Source organism: Aulonocara sp. 'chitande type north' Nkhata Bay, linkage group LG18, assembly GCF_057382095.1.
Source record: "Aulonocara sp. 'chitande type north' Nkhata Bay isolate Kocher_YH1m ecotype deep benthic linkage group LG18, A_spYH_male_GT1.1, whole genome shotgun sequence".
Taxonomy (NCBI): domain Eukaryota; kingdom Metazoa; phylum Chordata; class Actinopteri; order Cichliformes; family Cichlidae; genus Aulonocara; species Aulonocara sp. 'chitande type north' Nkhata Bay.
The window spans coordinates 38,093,619-38,118,579 of record NC_141361.1 but is presented as its reverse complement, the minus strand read 5'-3'; the positions used below and the strand labels follow the sequence as shown (position 1 = coordinate 38,118,579).

The following is a 24,961-nucleotide window of genomic DNA, read 5'->3' as shown; positions in this document are numbered from 1 at the left end:
TTGGCGACAGTGGGAAGGAAAAACTCCCTTTTAACAGGAAGAAACCTCCGGCAGAACCAGGCTCAGGGAGGGGCGGGGCCATCTGCTGTGACTGGTTGGGGTGAGAGAAGGAAGACAGGATAAAGACATGCTGTGAACGAGAGACAGAGATTAATAACAAGGATTGTAATCGTGTCAAACTGAAACGGAATCAGCAACACAAATATAGTCCCCATGATGTTATGCCCTCGGTAAAAATACAGAGATTTACACGTCTCCAAACTACACCACTCAGAAACCATTTTAAATATTCCCTAAAGTAACATTCTTCTTCCTTTTGATTATTCCCGTTTTTTCATTTGGTTTTTAATATGTTAATTACGGAGCATTTTCTTTTACTTGTTGCATCTATTTTGTCTTTAATTTCAAGAGGCTGCTACTAATGCGACTGCTTTGACATTAATGTGACAAATCAATAAAACCGGAACTTTTCTGGATCTGTAAATTTCCAAGTCAACAAAAAGTAAAATTTACATGTGGTAGTTCATTTAAGCTACACTGTAAAAAAAAACTGTAATATAAAAGTATTTTACTGTGTATTTTACAGTTTTGTACTGTTCTTCTAAAATATCATTAAATTTACATAAATAGACTGATTTTACATTTCAAATGTAAATTAAGGTAAAATCACTGTAAATGTAATAAAACATAATTTTCTTGTTTTTTAAATGTATCTGTCTGTACATATGCATATATAGATTGTTAAAATACATTCACAAATGTATCATAATTCCACAAATATTTGTCCATTATTTAAAAGATTGAACTGTTAAATTCAAATGTAATGCTATGGAAAAATGCCTTTTCCAAGCGCTTTTAGACATTAAATTAGGAACATTTTAAATTTAAATAATAATGGATTGCATGCCCTGGGACAGACTGACAGAGGCGAGGCTGCCATATGACCCTCTGGTCATCACCAGTAGGCGGCGAGTCTTGACCACGGACACAATACCGAGAGTGTCCGAGCCGGGGTTCGAACCGGCAACCTTCTGATCACAAGGCGAACTGCCAACTCTTGAGCCACGATCGCCCTAAATTGCAATGATAATAATACTTATGTGATGTAACACAAGCTTATAGGACTCATGTTATATACTTTTCCATAGCATTACATTTGAATTCAACAGTTCAATCTTTCAAATAACGGACAGATATTTGTGAAATGATGATACATTTCTGAATGTATTTTAACAATCTAAATATGCATATGTACAGACAGATACATTTAATAATCATGAAAATTATGTTTTATTACATTACAGTGATTTAACATTAATTTACATTTGAAATGTGAAATCAGTCTATTTACGTAACTTTAATGATATTCTAGAAGAACAAAACTGTAAAATGCAGTAAAATACTTTTATATTAGGATGTTTTCCTACAGTGCAGCCATACCCGCGACCTTGTGGTTGTTAGTTCACATTCATTGGCCGATGCTTAGCGTCATGTGTCCCAACATCCAATGGCATGTCACATTGTTTTCATGGCCACACCCTAACCCCAGGTGCAGAGGCCTATTTCTGTTCAGGAATGTTGTGAATACTTTGAGATTTATATTAATTGCAATTCCTACCTCTACATTTATTTTTTTTGAAATATATAATTAGCACAGCGTGCAATGTTTTATATGTTTTTTTTTTGTTTTTATTCCTATTAATTATATTTTCACATGTTACCTCTGAATTATTGAATCAGACCTAGATGACATGACATTTTCAGCACAATTATAATTCAAATACTCCTTTAATTATTGATTATTCTCATTAATTTTCGATCATTTTATATATTTTTCCATAGTATTACATTTTAATCATTCTCTCACATAACAGACAAATATTTGTGAAATGATGATACATTTCTGAATGTATTTTTACAATCAAAATATGCATGTGTACAAAAAAATATATTTAAAAAACAAGTAAATTGTGTTTTACTATATTTACAGTGATGTTATGTTATTTTACCTTTGACATGTAAAATCACCGTCTACTTATGTAAATTAATGATATTCTAGAAAGACAGTACAAAACTGTAAAATATACAGTAAGATACTTTGACATTACTATTTTTTGGAACAGTGTACCTTTCAAACTGGTTAGTATTTAGTAGTAGTTTATTTGTTCTGACATAATCAACACAGTTGATTAGGTGATGCCATGTGTCTAAGGCCACTGTAGCATAACTATAGAAAGACTTGTGACCTGTAGTTTGTATTCTAATTGAAAAGTGGTTTAATGTGCAATTTAGCATGCATTTCAGTTCACAAATACTGTAGCAATGACAGTAAATCACCTAAATTCATAAAACCAGAGAGTTTTTATTTGGCATTCGCCTTCTTGGTTCAGAAAAGGCTGGAACTACTGATGGAACACATAAACTGTTGATGTCTCATGGTATTAAAATATTCTTCCCACCTGCCAGCACTTCATTTTCCCCTTCCACCTTCCCGTGAATGTTGCTAGGCAAAACAGTTGCTTATAGCCCACTCCTCCATGACAACACTGTAAATTATACCAGACCACATGTGCTGCATATGCTCTATGCTCTCATCCAGATGCCATTGCACCCTCTTTGCACCTTGCCTCTGTTTCCACTCTTTCTTAAAACCAACATAGACATCCCGTGCAACTACCATACCAAAACTGTTATATGTAATGTTTTATCTACCTTTCAGTCCCATAAAAGGATTACATCACAGAAAAAGACATGTCTTCACCGAGATCATAAGAACAAAGACTGTAGTAAGAGTGTGCAGCCAGAGAAATGCATTGACTTATGCATGACTTCATATAAGGCATTTAGGCACAGAGGATAGAATCCATCTGCTGAAAACATTTGGTAGATGGTCACAGTGCTCCCCTTCATCTCATCATAAAATGCTGTACAGTATCTTTAAAATCAGTAGTAAGGTACAGCTAATGAAGGATTAAATGATTAAGCAAAACATGGATTAGGTATATCTGTGTTTTTGTCATTTAACAATAGTTCTGCATAAACAGACAGACCTCCTGTGAATGAGTGTTATGATCTGTGCAAGATGCAAGCTATACTATAAGTGTGACAGTGGAATATACAGGCTTCTTTACAGTTGCCAGGTAATAGCTAAACATGTGGTAATGATGTGATTATAAATGGACTGCATGTAAACTTATCTTTCAGAATAATCTACGTTCTGCTCAAAATACTTTTTTTAAATGAACATATCAAATACCTGTTGCACTACATAGAATTATCCATCCATCCATTGTCTGCCACTTACTCAGGTTTGGGTCATGGGGGCAGGAGTCTAAGCGGAGAAACTCAGACTTCCCTGATCCAGCTGGGCACCGAGTCCTTCCCAGGCCAGCTAATAGTATAATCTCGCCCGTGACTCCTGAGTCTGCCCTGGGTTCTCCTCCCGTTAGGACATGCCCGAAATACGTCCCCTAGGCGATGTCTAGAAGGCAATCTAATCAGATGTTTGAACTGGTTCCTGTCAATGTGGAGGAGCAGCAGCATCCAAAATGACCAAGCTCCTCATCCTGTCTCTAAAAGACAGCTCACGAAGCTAATTTCATTCTTTGGCCACTACCCAGAGCTTGTGACCATAGGTGAGTGTAGGGACATAGATTGACCAATAAATCAATAACTTTGCTTTTACGCTCTTTTTTTAAAGCAAAGCTGTATAAAAGAATTTTACAATCTTAACATCAGAAAAACAGCCACCTCCCAAATATACATACCTTTAAAACAAAGACCAAAGAAGCATCAAACAAAGAGTAAAACTCCCTGAACTGTCCTACCTGGCAGAAGAAATCTTTTCTTCTCTGTTAGTGAGTCATATGGAGAAGAGAAAGGGGGAAACAGTTTTCAGAAAGATGTGCAGTGACTGGGGTCAGGCCATGTAAAGAATGATATAAATTCCTGGTAGGAAATTTAAAAAAAACAATCATATAATATACTGCTGCTTGACAGCAGAGGGTTTTCTAGAATTCATACCTGTGTTATATAAACTTGGGTGAAGAGCTTGTCAGGTGTGGATGACTACTCAGAATATTCGTGTAAGTGAGGTTTGGGATTGGCTGCTTCTGCTTTTTATGCCTGTTTCTTTTACACTGATTGGAGTGGAGTTAAAGATAATACACAAACCAGCTGACCTTTTAATTACCCGTACGGGACTGAAGTGGATAGCCAGTTCTTGCTGTTTTAATATTATTCCTGGGTCTGTGTGTTTCTTGTGATCACAAGATATTTTCTGCCTGGAAGGGAATGTAAATACTAATTAACCTCAGCATGAGCCCTGGCCTCCAAATTAACCTCATCTGGGCAAAGTGTGGGGTCTGCTTATTTAAACAGTTTTCAGCAAGGAAGGACAAGAAGCATGGGAACGCTGACAAAATCCAGAATAAAGGTCAGAGCTGGAAATTTCAAATTAAACTTGCCATTAGGCTAAGCAACTTTTTGTCATGAAGGTTATTCAGAGATTTACATACAAGCTGTGATTGTAGTGAAACATCTGGTGCAATTACTGGTAAAGTATTTACTTAGAGACAGAACAATTAAATAGATTTATTTTTGTCCGTGGCCATTTAGTCAGAAAAGGCAAGGGGATTTGTCAAGTAGGGAGTTCTTTGAAGTGAAGAGAAATATCCAGAAATCTTCTCAGCAGCTGCTCTCTCCCCCTGCGCAGGTTAGGTAAAAGTCTACTGTTAGTCTTTGAAATATCTCCATCAGCTCATCAGAGGAAACCAAAACTATCTTTGGCACTCAGCACTTATTTTCATATTGTTGGCACGTCAGGCCCTTCAAGCCCTTAAGGTTCAGTGGAAAACATTAAAAAGACTTTCATCATCGCGTTTAAGATTCTGTGTAACTTTCATTCCAGAAAATTGCGTGCCACTCCAAAGTTTCTCCAGCAGGACTCCCACACTGGCCAAGGCATTGCAAAAAACTGTTTACACTAAAGGTATTCTAAGTAACTTAAAGCATATCAGTCATCAAATTATGTCCATCTACTTTATTTATCCTAGGTCATCAATGTCAAACCAAACCTAGATTGCTAAATTGCTTTGAAGAATCTTTGTAGTCATCATTTTTACTTCATCACAGTGATTCAGCAGGACTGTAAACTGGATATAACACTTTACTCATCTCTGCCGCATTCACACCTTATGTACTCTAAGGCTATATTACTGTGTTTATCATGTTGGTATATATCCCTATTTACTGTAGTGTAACTTTAGGACCGCATCAAAATCACTTAAAGCTTTCCCTTCCATATAGTTACAATTATTTAATTGCTACGACTTGCCAGTGCAAGGTTTGCTGTTTAGCAAAATAACAATTAATGCAAGGTGAGTTTATATTAGAGATGGCACGATACCACTTTTTTATGTCCGATACCGATACCGATATCATAAATTTGGATATCTGCCGATACCGATATGAATCCGATATAGTGTTTTTTAATCAACAAAACAGTTTTTTAAAATATCTTGCTGCATTTTGCAAGTCTGCAAGTTCATACTCAAGTTTAAAACAACAACTACACTAAAGCTATTCTGTTATACCTGTATACAAAAAAAATATTTCATAGTTCAGTAATACTGATCAATCTAATAAACTTAGACCTACACCATCCTCCCTATTCTGGTATTTTAAAGAGTACTTAGCGTAAATATTAAGCAGCCTAACTAATAGGGTTCCAACTCCCAGCAACAACAAAAATAAATAAATAAAAAATAGGGAACCACCCCTCACGCGCCACCTCATGATGCTTAATCGACGTAATCAACCTTAATTTGATGCAGTGTGAAAAAAAATGCACATAAATCAATTATTTTTCAAGAAATATTAAATAGATTCAACATCTTTCTTCAACAAAATTGCAGACTGCACAGATGGTACCTTCCCAAAGTAAAAAGTACTATAGCTTACTAGGGTATATATTAGACTTAATAGTCACTATATACAGTAATTGACTTCTATTCATTTTAAATCAAATTAAAACTTTGGGTGTCAGATAATTATTTATTAAAAGCTCGACATTTTAAATGAGAATAAGAAAGAAAAGTATGTCTTTGTGCCCCCTTTTCCCTGTTCATGCCCTATCGGCCCCCCTGGCTAAACTTTGCTAGATCCGCCCCTGCACAGTTACCAGCCGTCAGATACCTAGAAAAAGATCCTGGTGTAGAAAGTAATATTAAATACATTCTAACAACAGCTGATCAAGCTTAAACGTGCTGCTGTTGTTCAGCCGCTGGTTTCCTCTTTCTGGCGCAAAGTGGGCCAAAAACAAACAAGAGACACGGACTCGCGACAGAAAAGCCGATCAGCTGATTTAAGCAGTTTCACGATTGAAGTAGCAGCCGGAGAGCGAGAGGCAGTCGCTTGTTAAGCTTAACGTGGGAATGCTTTACAAACATTCAGAGATGGACTTACACACTTGCTTTACTTCTCTCGGGATAACTTTGTCGGAGATGAAATGCCGGGTTGCTAGCGAAGCTCCAAATGCTATCCAGACCACTGACAGGTCCTGCATGCCACAGCTGCTCTATCACGTGATGCATACTGCTCCGACGTGCTAACGTTCTGAGGTGAGTTACGGCGTGTTGCAAGTTTTGTGAGGTGCTTTCGTGATATTTAATGGATCGGATTACATTTTTTATTTTTCTCCGATATCCGATCCAGTAATTTAGGTCAGTATCGGACCGAAACCGATACGTAATATCGGATCGGTCCATCTCTAGTTTATATAAGAGTTTATTTGTAGTAATCAATGCAAAAATGGTCATCTTGAGAAATTATGCCAATGGACCAAGGTAGCGCCAGGGTTTCTACAAAGATATGCAAAAGGTTGCACTCTAATGAAACAGAAACCACATCTAACAACAAGGGCTTGAAGTCACCATCCATGGAAAACAGAAATGGGAGCCTGGAGATAACTGAAGATGACTGCACTCATATTTGGGAAGGCCAGGCTAACGCCCAAATGATGTTATTGCGTTCTGCCTGAAGAACAAACTTATTTTTGAAGTCTGCAACTTTAAAAGGAAGGCTTTTCAGGCATCGGATAAATGTTGAAGCCAGAGTGGTAGATCAAGGGCAGACTGCTTTAATACAATATTAATATGCTATTCAATAATTTTCACAGGACAAAGAGGTGACAGAAGATCACAGAGGGCACCGCTTTTTTTGTCACTTTATAAAATCTCTGACAAACTCACAGCTTAGCATGCCTTACTATAGTGGTTTTACAGTTATTGTGCACTGTAAACACTCCTAGGAGTGAGACAAAATTTCAACACAACCGTTTTCCCGTCTGTGTGAAACAGCCTGTGACATCTCATTAGTTTGTTTTATTGTATTGTAAGAGGCAAAGACATTTACCAACCAGCTTGTAGCATTGCAGCATTTGATTATGCCGTGTGAGATTTCTTTTGCTTTACAGTGCCCTCTAACATGCATCCATACCCTTTCCATATGCTTTCGCAAAATCCAATTTTCTTGTTCCCTTTGGTTCAGATCTCTTTTTAGCATCTTCAGCTCCGCCCCCTGTCCAGGTTATGCTTTTAGAAAAGGTTGCTTTGCTGTACTCTCTACAGCTCCCATTTCTTGAGCCAGTGGGTTGTACTTCTAGTTAGTGGTTTGGTTTATGTGTTATTGTATCCTTGCTGTTCTAAAGAGCTTGGAAAGAAAAGCATCTGGACTTCTTTAAGATGCTTGAAGACGTTTCACCTCTCATCTGAGAAGCTTCTTCAGTTCTAAGGTCACATGGTGGAGAATCCTACATTTAAGTCCTGGGGGAGTGTCCCCCAAAAGTCAATGTGTGAAAACGGGTGTAGGTCACAATTAGCCCAGGTTTTTGGGTGAACCCGCTGTGAAACCTAGCCCCACCCTATCATGTGATTTCCTGAGGTCAGATGGCCCAGGGTGTGAGTGGGTGTTACGGTGTCAGGGACATAGAAGCTTCTTTCTCTCTTCTTTCAAACCATCTGTCCTCTCTGTCCAAAATGTGAACATCCTCGAAAGAGTGTCCTTTATCCTTAAGATGCAGATGGACTGCTGAGTCTTGTCCTGTGGAGGTGGCTCTTCTGTGTTGTGCCATGCGCTTGTGAAGTGGCTGTTTGGTCTCTCCAATGTAGAGGTCTGAGCATTCCTCGCTGCACTGTACAGCAAACACCACATTGTTAAGTCTGTGTTTTGGCGTTTTGTCTTTCGGGTGAACCAGTTTCTGTCTGAGCGTGTTGCTGGGTCTGAAATACACTGGGATGTCATGCTTGGAGAAAACTCTCCTGAGTTTTTCTGATACACCGGCTACATAGGAGATGACAATGTTGTTGCGTCTGTCTTTCTAATCCTCCCTCGCTGGTGTCTGGTCTTCTTTTCTGTGCATCTTTGCTGACTTGATGAAAGCCCAATTAGGATATCCACATGTTTTAAGAGCCTCCTTTGCATGTGTGTGTTCCCTCTTTTTCCCTTCATTCAGGCTTAGAGGGAACATTTTCTACCCGGTGTTGTAAGGTCTTGATTACTCCAAGTTTGTGTTCCAGAGGGTGGTGGGAGTCAAAGAGGAGGTAGAAAGACAAACTCAGCCAAGGAAATCACATGATAGGGTGGGGCTAGGTTTTACAGCGGGTTTACCCGAAACCTTGGCCGATTGTGACCTACGTTCGCATCTTGACTCGTGTGATTAGGCAGAGGATCAACAGGGGGTTCATGACCCTTTTGAGGGACACTCCCTAGGACTTAAATCTGGGACTCCCCACCATTTGACCTCAGAACTGAAGAAGCTTCTCGGATGAGAGGTGAAACATCTTCAAGCAACCTAAAGATATCCAGACGTTTTTCTTTCCAAGCTCTTTAGACTACGATGACCTGGATGACTGAGAACCTTCACAGACACATCCTTGCTGTTAATCAGAGACTTTGTTGTATACGCTCTCATAATTCCCACCATTCCCAACTGTTAGAATGGACTGAGGTTCTGTTTGACAGAAACTCTGGGTTATTTTTAGTGGAATTGAGTGCCTACAAAGTATTGAGACGGTAAAAGAGCAATTCATCATTATATATATGGTTGTAACAAAGTCTCATGGCACGCCTGAACCTTAATTGTTGGACGCCACCACCAACACTATGTTCAGTCTAATTTTGATTTTCTGTTATTCAGATATGCAGGCAGACCATTCTAACCTGCGTCCAGCTGACTGCTTACTCAAGGCCCAGCTAAAAGTCACCTACCTAAGCTAGCTAATAATGTTTGCACATGGCATATTCCATAGCAGCAAAGCCAAGAAGTCATGCATCTGTTAAATCAACAGAACTTTAGCTGTTGTATTCAGTAACCACAGATGTAATCATCTTTGACGTAAGAAGCCATCTTTAACTGTGATTGAGATTTCTTTATGTTTTGTGTGACTGTGGTTTATTTAACCTACCTTGGGAAGTGCTTTGCTGGTACAGTCACATGCCCACTTGTCCACTGAGCTGAACACCCAGACCTATCTCGGTCAGTAGACAGCAATCATCCTCTTTCATTAGTTACCCGGTTTCGTGAGCTTTGCCAGAGCTGCCAGTGACCACAAGATGGATTTCCTGGTATGCCTGAATATACAAGTTGAATTGGCCTCTGATTATTCAGCACAAGTGTTTATTTTGATTCCTTGATATTTTGTTTCATGGAAATATGTCCCAAACAACTTAATTGTGTGGCAGTGTGTGCCACTAAGTAAAATTCTGTTTTCTGGGAAGATGCTGAGTCATTTTTTTTGGCATTCCCGGTGTTTCATGTTGTGCAAGGTAAAATTCATATTTGGGGAAGGATTATTTCTCCAACCATAACAGTGTTTCTTGTTTGTAACTTGTGTCTAGCCTTTTGGAGGGGACGGCTGGTGTGACACCATAAACAACAGGGCCTACTGCCAGTATGATGGAGGAGACTGCTGCCCATCTACACTCTCCACCAGGAAGGTACACAAACACACTTTTCCAGAGCCACACAAGGAGACACACATCAATTTCAGTTGCTTTGATACAATCAGGTTTAATTTGTTTATGCTATTTATTATTGTTATCATTATTATTATTATTTGTTGGGTCATTTTTAATAAACAGAACCTTCAATCTACTGTAAAAAAAAGTGTTATTTGGCTTCCTCATTTTCAATGAAGATGGAGCTTAGAAGCTGAAGGCAGATTCTTCCTGTTTGCAGTAGTAGAAATCTGTGTCTTTTGGCACGAGCACTGTGCAGGAGACTTCTGCTAAGCAAACAAGCACAGATCCCTGCTACTTTCCCCTTGCTCCTGTTAACGACTGCGCCTATTTAGTCTCCCTCATCTGTATTTTAAACAACGGAGGAGACTAGCGGCACAAGCTTTTCCAGTCAAATTGTAAATAAGCAGGTTTTCATCACGCTGCTACGCTGTTTTCACACCTTCGACATGAAGCGATGGACGTCGGCACAGACTTGGGCATGAAGCGCAAATTTCACCGTATTATTTAAGCTGTGTTCCAAAATAAGCTCTGAATGTAAACGTCTCTGGTTTCAATTTTAATGTGTGATGCAGGCGTGTAACATAGATGGCATTTTAAAATGGAATTTTCTGTTGGGCTTGCAAAGGATCCCCTGCACGTCCCTCTATTTGAGGAACACGCTGGCCGTCTTTGTTTATTCATCCTAACATACTTGCCCTGGTGACAGCTCGCTCATGCTCGTTACGAGATGCAAACGTATCGCGTTACACTAATTGCGCTAAATGATTGCTGTATATATTAAGTGGCTAAGAGGAATGGTATGAATAATAATGAGTTAGCCCAGGTCAGCCTGTGGTGGAAACCAGGCCACATAAACACATCTTTTTCCCCTTATTTTTCTGTGCTTTCATGAGAACTTCTCTCCCCTGTTGACATTTAGGAAGTCACTTACTCCCCAGCTCTCCCACCACCGTCAAATATACTCTGTTTGGCTACTGTAAAGCCACATATTCCTGAGACTCTTTGAGGGGGCCCTGCCTGTTAATTCATATGGCCTACAGTTGGCTGAACCTCCGCTGTCTCCTTTATGTCCGCAGCACGCCATGACTCACTGGCAGCTCCTTCTTAAATGGAGGAGTTCAGCGAGTCTGCAGCTGCCGTCATAATAAATGAGCTGCCAGACTGCCACTAACTGCTCTTTTACAGGGAAAGGGAGAGGTGGAGGGTATAAGTGTGGGAGCAGCGAGGTGTCTGACGGTCTGCGGTTTCCTCGGCCACTGTAAAACAGCAACTCAGCAAGCGGGGGTCGTTTCAAGGAAGTGAACTAAACAGCCATGAGAGTGTGCATCCTGACTGCCGCGGCTCCAGCAGGGTGATGGAGCAAGAGGGGGGGTAATGAAGGCTCAGCCTTTTTCCAGAACTCTCTGTTTCTATGGGGCTCGATGTATGCAGGTGTAGGCAATTACAGGTTTTTAACACAGCGTGACCCACATTGCTTATTTTCACTGCCGCCACACACAAAAAGCCTGGACGTTCATGACATTTCAGTATTATTAATCATTCAACATAAACAGATAATGTTGATAATGTTTAGATTGTTCTGCAGCTGTGGCCACTGTGCATATCTGAAATACTTGATATACTTTGAGTCAATAGTCATATGTGATGTTGTTTGGTTTTATCCCGTGGGGCCTAGGGCTGTTCGATATAACGATATCTATCGGATATAAAAACATCTATCGTTTCATTTTACGCTATCGTTTATTTCGTGGTGTCGCAAAATAAACTGTTTACGGCAATATTGTTTCATCGTTCTGATGGTCACTGTAGTGGCTATATTCATTTCCTAAAGTTCTCTCTTTCTCTTATATTTATCTTATACTTCTCTTATACTATATCTTATATAGTATATAACCACACTAAGGACGGACAAGCCTTTGTTTTTATGCGTTGTCGTTAGCAACAACGACGGTAAAACCACGGCGTGTCCGCTTGTTCCACATAAACCTTTCACAATAAAGCTCAAGATCCTGTTGAGACTTTTCAAAATAAACTGAATCAGGTGAAAGATGCAGAATGTTTACGGATGAGAAGTAAAAAAGAGCCGTCAGGTGCTAAAAAATAAACCTTAGACTCAAACGTTAGAACAGGCTTTTCCCCGCAGCACGCCGTGTAATAAATACTCACAAAGAAAACGGCGGCTGTTACAACTTATGTCTAAAAATGTATCGTTTCATGCATCGGTTAAAAAACTCGACTCCAGCTACATGACGCACAGCTGGAAACACTTCAGGTCGAGCTGCTCGAGATTCACAGCATTTACAGAAAATGTTACATTTTTGTGATTTATATCGTTATCGGGACGATAGATGTCTTAATATCGGGACATGAGATTTTGGTCATAACGCACAGCCCTAGTGGGGCCAGCTGACTCCTTTTCAAGGAGCTGGAATACTCGAGATTTGAATCAGGTAAGACTGAATGATTGGGCAAAAGGGAAAAGTTACGATGTGAGCTGCCACATCATCTGTCGAAACACTCACGCTTCCGTTAATTTAACAGGAGTGTCTGTTTTTGTCCAACAAGTGGCCAAACCAGAAAGGGCTGTGGGGCTGCTACACGAAACGTTTTCGTCACGCGGGTTTTGTTCGCGAATAGGTTTCGGCAAACAGCAGGAGGCATCTCTCAAACACAGACTTGGCTTTTGTTTGTGTGGATGAAGTAAAAAAACAACAACAGGCTCGTTCTCTCCATCCAGAGCTTGTTAGGCTTTCTTTCTGTCAAGATGAAGCTGTTAGGGAAACATTTAATGGTCGTGCCAGCCCGGCTTAAATGCGAGTGCTGGCATTTGAAGTGAAGCTTGCTCTTGTGCAGCGCTTTGAGAGCCCTCAGCGAAAGTATCACCCTGCCGTCAGGGTCCAGAAATAGGTGCAGTCAGCAGTGAAGGCTGACAAACTGCTACCTACAACTCTCCTTCTTACCTTTGCTCATTTTCTCCCTCTGTCTTCTACACTTTTCTCTCCCCTGCCTTCTTTCGCTCCGTCTTCCTCTCACTCCTCTCTGAGAGCGAATGTTTACATTTCTTGCAACAGACTGCTTCACGGGGCACCAGAGTTTATTTTGCAACCTGTGGTGATGGCTCGCTTCCTAGACAAGAGCTGGCAGCCTCTCGTTGTTGATTCTTAACATGTGTTCATCCGTTCACCTCCATGGCGGTGCGTTCTGCCCTCCTTTCCCATCCCCTCCGACCCTCAAGGTTTTTCTTGCCGTTCAAAGGCCACGTTGAACCATTTGACATGCGCTTTATCGGCCTCAGGGGGGCTGTTGGAGCGCTCTTCGAAACTGTGAAGAAATGCAGCAAGTACTAAGGGGTGCTTAGCTTTCAGCACAAACACAATGCTGCTAGGTCAGTTCAAGCTAATTTATACTTTATTGTCTGTTTTTGCCATTCACAGTTGTGCTCTTTGCTACAGTTGAAATGTAACAACCCTACCGAGAGGCCTTCTCAATAACTCTGCTTTCACTCAAAGTTCTGATGTAACAGTTCTTCCTATCCCACTGCTTTTTCAGAATTCGTTTCTATGCTTTTTGTTTCACTTACAGTGGAATAGGTTTAGATTGAATTAAAGCTAAGCAAGGACCGGGCTTTGATGAGAAAACCAAACTCACCGGATGTTTGCTTTCTTGATTTAGTCATCTTTTAAGAACTGGAATGCGCACAACACAAACTGAGAAGTCACATGTCGTGTGTTTCAGCCACAGACTGAAAGATATATATATAGCAGTTTTGGGAAGCCACGCACTGAATGCTGTGTTTATTTACTGACAGGTCATTCAATTTGGAGCTGACTGCACTCAGGATGAATGCACTTGCCGGGATCCGGATGCAGAAGAGAACAAGAGCAAAGCCAAGCACTTGGAGGGAGGAGGGACACAATAAGATGGAGGGATGATATAAGTTGAACTTTAGTTAAATGGAGTCAAACCACAGAATATCCACCACAACAAACACAGAATATCCCATTTTTAAGATTTTATAACGCAGCGATTGTGATTGAAGTTGGACGTTGTACAATAAAAGGACATTTTACTGTTAAAGCTGCATTAAATATGAGTCATGGTGGTTTGAAACTCGAATTCCTGTGTCCAGTCCAGCAAAACAACCTCCACACATGAATATGTTTTCTCTCCCTGTTAAGAAGTTAAAGGTTATCTTCACTATTGGATTTGTGAAGATAATTCTGTTTTCAACATTAGAGCCTGGCTGAACAGTTTATCGTCCCCTCTGAAATTCAAACCATGATAATTGGATCAAATCACTTTTGTAAATGGACTCGAGTACTGTTCTGGAAATGATTAGTCTCGGGGAAGTGAACAACTAAAACAACTGGATGTGCCTGAAACTGTCCAGTACAGGCACAGTCCTCACAGGAAGAGCTACCGAGGGAAAAACACAATTACAGTGACTGTATTTAAAAAATGCCGAGGCAAAGTCTCCTGTTTCCTCATGGAATCCGCCCAAATACTGTCATTGTACCTGAACGGGCTTCGGATCCTTGTAGTCGTTAGGAATTTAAGTGGATACATGTATGTAAAGACTAACATATATAGACTAATATATTTGGATCACCTAACACATGTATTAGATCACCTATTAGCCACACAGGTCAGTAATATTTCTACTACAAACGTGTATCAGTAGGTTACAATGTGTGCATAGGGCTTCCCAAAAAAAGAAGAACCCCAAAAGAGAATGTTTACTTATATAAATACAACATCAGCAGCATCAAATATTACTGGCTCAAGGGCTCACTGAAACATATCGGCACATGAAGATGAATACTGAAAAGCAAAAAGAGGGAGACTTCTTTGGGAAACCTGGTCACATCATCCACTCAGCACAGACATCTGCTTGCATGTGTTTACGTCAGACAGCTTTTGGTGTCCATTATCTAGAAATAATAAACTACCCCAGTACTATATTGGATCTATAGTAAGTATAATCATGTTTGTTTGTCATATTTTACAAAACTGTACTTTATATTCTATGAAATAAATAGCAACTTTATATTGACCCTTACAACTGTGGACTTGTATTCTGTCAATTACATGTTGTATTGATGAGATGCTCTGACCACAAATAGAAACCTTTAGTGCTATTCAGCTAAGCTAACAAACATAACATAGTACATGAAAATTTAAATCTACAGTTCTACTACTTAAGTCCTTCTACTTAAGGTTGGCTCCCCACCCAACATTACACCACTGGGAAGCATATTTACAGCCTGGTTCAACAGCAGTGTTGGGCTCTATGGATAATTTCATACTTCGTAACAGCATAAAGAGATTTTTTTATAACTCATCCTAATTGATTGACAAACAACACAGGCAGCTTCACTTTCACTAATCCAAGTATTCAACTGGACACCTTCATTGTGTTTATGCTATTGTAGCATTTATATTTCTTGTTGTATGGTTCTGCCTGTGTAAGAGGCATGTTTTCGGTTTGGTGAGTGGAATTCCAGGATTTTATTAGTCTGTTGATAATTAGCTAGTTCTCTCTGCAATGCACATGTACAGTGCGGTAATGCTGCTAGATAGCCTAGCTTGCTAGCTTTAGCTGATAAATTGCCATTTCACCCTCTTGTCCAAATGTGGCTCCAAAAACTCTGAATAGTTAAGTAGCTCCAACAGTTTATATAATAGTTTGTGAGCACTTGCTGAGAACAACTTGCAAGTAATTATATGAATTTCAATCAGTGTGCACATGCAAAATCTCTTTAGTAAGCTCTGAAAAATATCTACACAGCCACTTTTTGTAGTATATTCTTTTATTGTTCTCAGAAGTAGCAAAGATCAAAGTGAAAAAGTCGACTTTATGATGCCACATACAATATAGCATGCAGATAGTAGATGGTTGTTTCATGTTTCTGAAATGCTCAAATGGGTCCCCATATCTTTTTTTTATTTTGTTGGTTATTTCGTTTTCAGTTTAGCTCAGCGCAAAAGTTCAGCTGAATTCCAGGTATCATCTACAGATCACAGAAGATTAAGAACCGTATGCTCGTCGTTTTACAACAGGCATCAGTGTGTTAATGTGCAGAGACTGAGATACACAGCAGATATTACAGTACATCATTGGATCTAGTAAAGCACATGTAAATGTAAAATACCAATTGGTGTACATTTATATACAGAAGTCAAACACCGTACTGTGCTCTAACGTGAAGCATTTCTGAAATAATTTGCTGCCTATACAAAAATCTACAAGCGCTCATTTTAGTATTCACATACGAGAACTGTTAAAAATCACCTGCTCGTTTATATCTTTTTTCTTTGACATCAACCTTTGACTTGGCCACTACAGTTAAAGTAACAGTAACACCTAAAAATAACTGTAATTAATAAATGGCAAATTAATAGAGGATAAAACTGTAGCTAGTAGCTTTTTCCTGTTAACAGACAATGTCATGATATCAAATCAAAACTAGAGTGCATTCTGACACAACGTGTGTCATCTTATTATATCTGATCTGTGTTAAATCTAATATATATGATCTGTTACAACATTAGTAAGTTATTAGATATTTCACTAGAACTGACACTTAATGGTACCTTTTGATAACAAAATTCTAAAAAAAAAAATGATGTTGGCTGATACTAAAAATGACTATCAGATGAAGTCATTCACAGCAGTACTGATACTAACAGAGCAATTAGGACAGAACTTCATACAGCGTTGCTTTTAAAGATTTCGTCAATAAAACTGTTGTTTTGAAACATTAAATTATTAATGAATTATCATAAATGTTCAATCTGGACCACCTGTTAATGTTAGCTGGTTAACTTTTATCAATGACTAATATTAGCCGTCTGGGTTATCATTAAAGTAGTGAGTAATAATAAAACATTAATGTGAGAGTTGGCATTTGTAACTTGTAACTAGACGCTATTCATTCACCCTCACAATTAGGTGATTAGCTACAAATATGGAAAGTCACCAGAAGCACAAAATCAGCACAGAATAAGTATTTAAGTATTCGTTTTGCCCGTTAACAGTAAAAGAACTATTTGCTAAAGTTTAATAAACTATTAATTTATAACTTACTAGCAGCAGTTAATACAATACAAACCAAAATACCATATTATAATAACATGAGTCAATTCAAATAAAATAAGAATAAGCTGGCAAGAAACACACCAGATTAGCGCACGTAAAATTAAGATGATTAAACTGCTGTTAAACTACAGCTTAAGTACAGAATGATCATTTTGAAAGTATTCACTGGATTAAATCACATTCAAACTTGAAAACAATGAAGAAGGATAGTTTTGACAGTTTTTATTGGATTTGTACAGATTTTAAATCATGTGTTTTTGATGCTTGTTACACCTTCTGTACTACAGCTTAAATGCAAATAACACTACATTGAGCAGGTTATATCACTAAAACTTTGAATGTTATGTACAGGGCTTTCTCTTGAATGTCTATACTACTAAAATAATTCCGACTATTATCTACACAATTAACCTTTCTAAGTTTTGCTTTTCTAGTAAATCTCTATTTGCCTACATGCAATCTTTCCTTTGTTATAGAAACAGAACTTTATAAGGTACTGCCTTTTCCCAGTATCATGTACGACACATCCTGAAGTATATTGCATGTCTTGAACTCTTCGGCATGTTGGAAAGATGAGAAAACAGACAAAAGGTCTGTAACTACATACTGTGAAGCTGACTTCATCCAAAATACATACATGGAGGAGTAGCAGCTAAAAGCAGAATGCCCCCGATGAATAAGGAACTACACGCGGCTAAGCAGCCAATACCAGAACTATTCACGTCATCAGATACTTGATGTCTAGCACAACTGTTCACCTGCTGCAGGTGCTGCATTCATTCATAATACATTTGGATGAAAACCACTAAAAACTGAAGCAGAAAAATATTCATTTATAACCGTTGCTGGAATGTGCCAGTGAAGGTGAGGCTACAGTGAACTGGACAGACTCTTTTAAGCCAACTTTATATGTAAACTTCATATGAAGTTGACTCCAGATCACAAATCAGGTCCAAGAATCAAGTAATTGCATCTAGGCTTCCTGTAGCCACCGATGGTTGGCGGACAACTTTCCTGTGTTTTCCCAAAACATTTAAAGATTTGGGTACTTTTGGATTTAAGTAGGCACAAAGCAGCTGTTTAAATCTGAAAATGTCCAATCAGAATGAAACCACTTTTTTTCTTTCTAGGTGACTCTGTGGATCAAATTAATGCTTTAAAGAGAAAAAAATCACTTTCCTTCTGTTTCACAGATTTGAAATGATCAAAAAACAAATCGTCTTTCATAATTCCATATCTATGAGCCATGATCAAACAAAACACAAGTAAGTATCATTTACACCATCGCCTGACATCCTACACTCAAATGATTCAATCTGGATAACTGTGGGGTTAGTTGGATTTGAGAGCTGGAGTTGTGTGGATTTTGATGCCCACTAAGTTAAACACACCGGCCTTGATTTGAATATAAAGCTTGTGTTGATGCTAAATTATTCGCTTCACCTAAAATGATGCTTCAGGCCATAAGATCACAATGTATAGTAAAGAAAATACTTATTACAACATAGTCTTATATGCAGTGAAGAATGACCAGTGAGAACTGATCAACTTCAAGAAGAAAGATGCTTCTGGTGAAAGCATCAACGACTGCATTATGTTCACTAACTTAAAGTCTTTCAGGTCTAACAAAGGACAGCAAAGAGACGTGGATTCATTTAGGACCTTTTTCTTAGCTGATTTTTAGAGCTGACTTTAGAGACCACTGGATACCGTAATACATGAAATATGTTTAGTTCAGGAGCCATTTAAGTTAAAAAAGTTAATGGCTTTTTCAAATAATGTGGAGCATTTGAGACAACAAATACAAATACTGCAATTTGCAATAGTAAACTGTTGTCGTCTAAATCAAATCTGAAACCTTCAGAGCTCCCTGGGCTCGCCGTAGTCGTTATACATGACAGTGAGCGTCTGCTCATCACATGCCTTTTGTACATCCTGGCCCATGTCTGACCAGTTAAGCCCAAAGACTTTGGTGTCTGTGTAACGACAGGACAGGAACTTGAGGGACATCCTGCGAAGACCGATCTTTGGCTCTTGAAGGAGACCCTTACACCATGGGGAGAGCTCATCAAGCTGCGAGAGGATGAGGCCAGCCTTCCTGTTGGGACAAAGACGATAAAGGATTAAAGTGTGGTTGTGGATGATTTTAAGACATGGACACAAAAAGTATATACTTGACATATGTCAGTAGCCTGCATGTGACGGATGCATCACTAAAAACATGGAGCCACAAGACTGCAATCCAGTTAGTCGGTTTTTTTCATTTTCCACCTCAAAAAAACAAAAATCAGCAAAATTATAAATGAACCAAGTATTGTTGAACTTACGGAGCTTCTTACTGGCATATTTAGAACGACAAACAGATGAATGATGATTCCTAAACTGATGGTCAGATCAGAAAATCAGAAATGTTAGCTGATTTAGGAAGTTTTATGAGGGCTTGTAGCACTAAGTGGTGGTAGCATGCTAGCCTTTAAAATGCTAAAAGCTTTACTCCAAAATGGTAGGGCTGGAAAGAAAATCAGATAAAATACACTGTATATGAATATTTATTTTACAATAATAATAATAATACATTTTATTTATAGGCGCCTTTAATACCCTCAAGGTCACCTTACGATAAAACAAGAACAATAGCAGCAATAAAATCTAATAAACATGGCAAAATAAAATTTAGACATAAAGTAAAAAACAAACAAACAAACAAACAAAACAAAACCACACAAGCATAAAAGTATAAAAGCTGAGGCAGGTAAAAATGGACTAATACAGACAGATCAGCTGTATGCAATTCTGAATAGATGGGTTTTGAGACGTGATTTAAAAGTGGTGAGAGAGTTTGTGGTCCAGAGATCTGGTGGAAGTGTATCCAAAGTCTCGGGGCGGAGCTACTAAAGGCTCTGAGTCCCGTGGTAGTCAGGCGAGCAGGTGGAACAGACAAGAGGGAAGCTGAAGAAGAGCGGAGTGTACGATGGGGTGAGTATGTATGGAGAAGATCAGGTAAATATGGAGGAGCGAGGTTATGAAGCGCTTTGAAAGTGAGAAGCAGGATCTTGAAATTGACACGGAGGTGAACTGGAAGCTGTTTAAGAACAGGTGTTATATGTTCAGTGGATCCAGTTCTGGAAATAATACGAGCAGCTGTATTTTCAACTAAATGAAAGTTTAGACTTTATTTGAGATATTTGTATTTGTCAACTGGTAATGAACTGTGTAGGAATGCAGTCAGTCAGTCACATTAAAAATAAATAAGCATACACTACTCTCACTCAGTGATGTTTGAAGACATCTCCAAGTCTACAAAGGACATGGCCTGTATTTATATAGCGCTTTTCTAGTCCCTAAGGACCCCAAAGCGCTTTACATATCCAGTCATCCACCCATTCACACACACATTCACACACTGGTGATGGCAGCTACATTGTAGCCACAGCCACCCTGGGGCGCACTGACAGAGGCGAGGCTGCCGGACACTGGCGCCACCGGGCCCTCTGACCACCACCAGTAGGCAACGGGTGAAGTGTCTTGCCCAAGGACACAACGACCGAGACTGTCCAAGCTGGGGCTTGAACCGGCAACCTTCCGATTACAAGGCGAACGCCCAACTCTTGAGCCACGATCGCCCCTTATAGGTTGGTTTTCCGACACAGGTGAGGAAAACCAACCTATAATTACAGAGGTCGGGCACAAGACTGTTAGACACCTGCCTAATACTGTCCAGGGTTAAGGTGTCCTATGGTGCACCGGATTCTGCATCTTGGGGGAAAGGTCTCAACGGACCAGACTCGTTCAGCAGATCCTGCAGATGCTCAGTCAGATTTGGATTTGGGGAGTTTCAGGACTGAACCAACATACTGGGGTCTTGTCATGGTTTTTGAGACTAACATGGATGGTTTTGCACAGGTCATCGTTCTCCCTTTGGGGAGAATCGTTACTATGGGGAGAGGCATGTTCTTGGTTTCGCAACAATTTTTAGGGAGGCGGTTTGTCTCAAAGCAACATCCGCATGTATGCCAAGAGCCAAGGTTTCCCAGCAGAGCAGTGCTTGTAATGAAATTAGAGTTATTTTCTTCACCTGTTACTGATTTTAATATTGGGGCTGATTGATACTGCCTGAAATTGTTTTCAACAGATTACTGCAGCAGCATTCAACCAGCGCTCGAGGCGGCCCAGTCTTTGGTCGTTTTCAAGGGTTTTTTACAAAGTCAAGAAGATAGTCAGCAACCAGAATTGTGGGAACAGCTTGCTGCCAAGGAGCTGAAGGGAAGTGGAACCTTAGTGTTGATGTTCAATCGACATGAGATGCATTTGACTGTCTGCAGTCCATAAATCACAGTGTGGCTTTGCTGTTATTGTAGAGTCACATCACTGTATCACAGAACCTAAAACCGAAGTCATCCACTCCTGCTTCCTGTCTGAAGCAGCACACAGGGTAAGGTGCACTGTTACCGACACATTCCAGATCTGACCCAAAGCACACAGCGGCTTCTGAAGGTCTGAACCGATGATGGTAAAACTGTGGAAAAATGAATGAATGAAGAAATAAGGGGTAACTAAAGCACCGGTCCTGTTGAAGAAATGCAGTTGATGGACTGCTCTAATACCGTCAAGAGACCGAGGAGAGACTATGAAATGCTCGATCTTGTCCTTTGACCAAACCAGGCCAGCTGAATAATCATCTTCACAAGTAACATGATGCGCAGAGTTCACATAAATACATCTCATTGGGACACAGTGCAATAAATAACCATTAAGCCTGATCAGCCCATTTGGCTGCTGAAGTGAAACCTTGTCAAGTGTTTGTCTAAGGTCAGAAAATGGCAGCGAGAGAAGATTTTGTTCATTCCACGCACAGTTTCTGCTCATTCTTTAGCCAAGGAACCACTTCCATGGCAGACGGTCCCATTATACCAAATCACAAGTCTGCTGGACGTATCGGAGCCACAGCATCACCAGAGCCACAGTGCATTACACTAGTGAACTATACTATTATTGCAGGGGCTTTACCTTACAACATAAAGTACCTTGAGGTGATTACTGTTGTGATTTGGTGCTATATAAATAAAGCTGAGTTGAAAATTGAACTGAACTGCTGACACATGAGAGCTGCAGTCAGTGTGATGAACAAGCACACTTAGAGAGTGTACAAAGAGACAACCAGTCAGAAGTAAGGTGAAATAAATAAGGATTATTTTGCATTGTGGATCATATAAAGCTGCTCTAGTATGGAGTGCAAGAAGAAAAAGTTAAGCTGGATATGTGCCTATAAGACTTCACCACTGAAAAGAATCTCAGGAAACCTTTGTTGCCAAGTTAAAAAATTAAGGATGAATCGACATGAGCCATCAGCCAGACACTGTTGACATAGCAGAAAAACTGCTCATGATGCTTTCTCTCTTCCTTGCTTCTGTCACTGCTGTTATGTCCAGTCTAATATTGATTTGCAAGCTGTGACAGGGTGTGGTTTGTGGCTCAGCTGCAGGGGACGGGTGGAGCAGTGGATTCAGGGTGTGGTGTCAGGGGAGGCTGACCCACACAGCTGCTCTTCATCACCTGATCATGGCTTCCCTGTTTCAGTAGGTTGCCAGGATCTGACAGGAGTGGTGTGTGGTGTGGAGTGAAGAAGGCAGCTGGAAAGCTGCTCCTAGAAAAGCACGAAAACACTGGAAATAAAGATCACTGGACCTGCAATGCTGTGTGCTTTGGGTCCTTTTGTTCCAGTGGTGCCGAAACACAGCAGTGGGAGAGTGGACCCATGACCAACACAGACAATAGTGGAACTGGTGAAAATGGTGGCACAGTTGGCCACCCTGTATTGGGAGCAGGCGGTGGTGCAGCAACAACAACTCGATCAGCTGCAGGACGCTCCACTGGATGGAAGGAGATGACCCCTAGGGCGTGGTGTAGCAGTGGCCTGCTGAGGAGTCGTCTCTGTGGCAACTCCCTTTGCTGTGTGGGGAGGCCCAGGTGGATCGGCTGGGGCTCACCCCGTGAAGACCCGTGCCATAATTTCTGGGGAGATAAGATTGTGCCGGGGGATTGGCTCTTCGCCTACGCCAGACGCCAGCACAATGTGGCGGCTAGGTGACGCCAAAGGGAGAGCCTCGGCTGCTGGATATGATTGTTCTCGAGCAGTTTGTGGAGGGACCTCCAGGAGACATCACAGAGTGGGCCTGCTGCTGCCGGCCGGCCGGCCTGGACATCACTGTGATGCGGTCAGAGGATCACCTATTGGCCAAAAGAGTCTGGGAGGCAGCCGTAACTGGCAGTGGTAAGTCGACCGGTCCCTACTACTCAAATGCAGCTCTGGGCCCCATGACCACCATGGCCTGCTGCTGCAGAGCAGCACCCACCAGCATTGAGTAATTTGGTTGTGAGTAGTGTGTTGTTTTCCCAGCGCCCATGGACACTGCTCCTTACTCACTGGGAGCCACACCAGTGTCAGGGCAGGAGTGCTGGAGGTGAAAGTGCCCAGTGGGACAGGTGCTCTGTGGTGCTGGCCCTTCAATACCCTCCATCAGTCTCAGAGGGACGTACAGCGTGCCACTAAGGTGCTAAGGGGGTATACACCAGGATATGGTGGACTCGGGCTGCACACAGACCCTGGTTCAGCCCAGGCCTTTGCTGGAGGCAGAGTGAAAGCATAATAAAAGCCTTTATTATCATTATACACGGTATAACAAGATTAAAAAGCAGCTCCGTAAAAGTGCATATATGCTAGCATATTTTAAGAAACTATGTAATAAAATAACCATATGAATAATATAAATACACAGTACAAGAGTGACACAGACAGACAGTTTGAGCACTGACAATTTATACACGAGTTCATGCTAGAGTCCAAGGAGCAACGGAATGAGCAGTAGGGGTGGTTTCTGTCTAGAGGTGCAGTGGTCAATGCAGATGTTTCAGTGCAAATTACTTTTGTGCAAAGTTGATTAAGTTGGATTAAATTATTCAATTTTTGTGGTATCTAAGAAATCGGCAGAGGTGGCATGTAGGACCAAAGGAAACATGACAGGAATCATCAAGCAAAAAAAGCACACTTTGTTATGTTAGTTGCCTTTGCTTAGGCTGCTGCCCCCGCGACCCGGCCCCGGATAAAGCGGATGAAGATGGATGGATGGATGTTATGTTAGTGCCACTGTTGTACAGTTCTAAAGTTCGCTAACATTAGCTAGCATGAGCTGGTTCCACCAGACCAATTAAGGCAGTGAAAGTCCTGAAAAGATTAATGATGTGTTCGTGGTTTCAGCGTTTCATTAGTGAGAGGAAGAATGTGCTCTTTGTTCTTCGAGAAGTTACCTGGTCTCACTTTAAAGATAAACATATCTATTTGCAGTAAATCAAAGGTCCCATGTAAACAAAAGTTAACTGCCATCTGGGTCAAATTTCCTACTTTCTACTGACGTGATGAACAACGCTTTTCTTTACCCTTCGTGAAAACATCTAGATGTGGCTGAGGTGTGCCACACACTGCTACCTACTGACCCATGCACCAATAAGTGCATGTAGCCTAATGGTGCTTTCATTTGTACAGGTAATGCTCAGTTTTTAATGCTTTATCTTGAAGTTTTTAATGCTTTTTATGTTGTAAAAAGTGTTCATAGTTGGTAACGAAGCCTTAGAAAAGTCTTATCAAAACAAAGGTAGCTGTTGTTGTGTCATTTTTAATGATCATGTTCTTTGTTCCCTGATTACCAAGACCTGAGAGAACATTAATGATTGCCTGACAATAACTAATTTGCCTATTTTGCAATTTTTTATTTATTTTCCACAAATATTAGTCTATAATATTATAGTCAAACAATGAAAGTCTCTTCAATGACAAGATTGATGTTG

At 40.3% G+C, this 24,961-nt stretch overlaps 2 protein-coding genes and 1 pseudogene across 8 annotated transcripts in view; 1 reads left to right on the top strand and 2 right to left on the bottom strand.

Moving 5' to 3' along the window:
• Positions 1 to 15,071, top strand: part of pappa2 (pappalysin 2) — an 85,760-nt gene extending 70,689 nt beyond the window's left edge. The window contains exons 26-27 of the mRNA XM_086271184.1: positions 9,898 to 9,996; positions 13,829 to 15,071. Coding sequence (XP_086127310.1) covers positions 9,898 to 9,996; positions 13,829 to 13,939 — 210 coding nt within the window. The 3' untranslated portion in view covers positions 13,940 to 15,071. The remainder of the gene's footprint in view (positions 1 to 9,897; positions 9,997 to 13,828) is intronic.
• On the bottom strand, positions 7,794 to 8,744 carry LOC147309138 (uncharacterized; annotated as a pseudogene).
• Positions 15,072 to 15,812: 741 nt separating the features above from the next.
• Positions 15,813 to 24,961, bottom strand: part of astn1 (astrotactin 1) — a 485,289-nt gene continuing 476,140 nt past the window's right edge. For all 7 annotated transcript variants that reach the window (XM_086272768.1, XM_086272769.1, XM_086272772.1 and 4 more), the window contains one exon: positions 15,813 to 19,217. In XM_086272768.1, the coding sequence (XP_086128894.1) occupies positions 18,980 to 19,217 (238 nt within the window). In that variant the 3' untranslated portion in view covers positions 15,813 to 18,979. The remainder of the gene's footprint in view (positions 19,218 to 24,961) is intronic.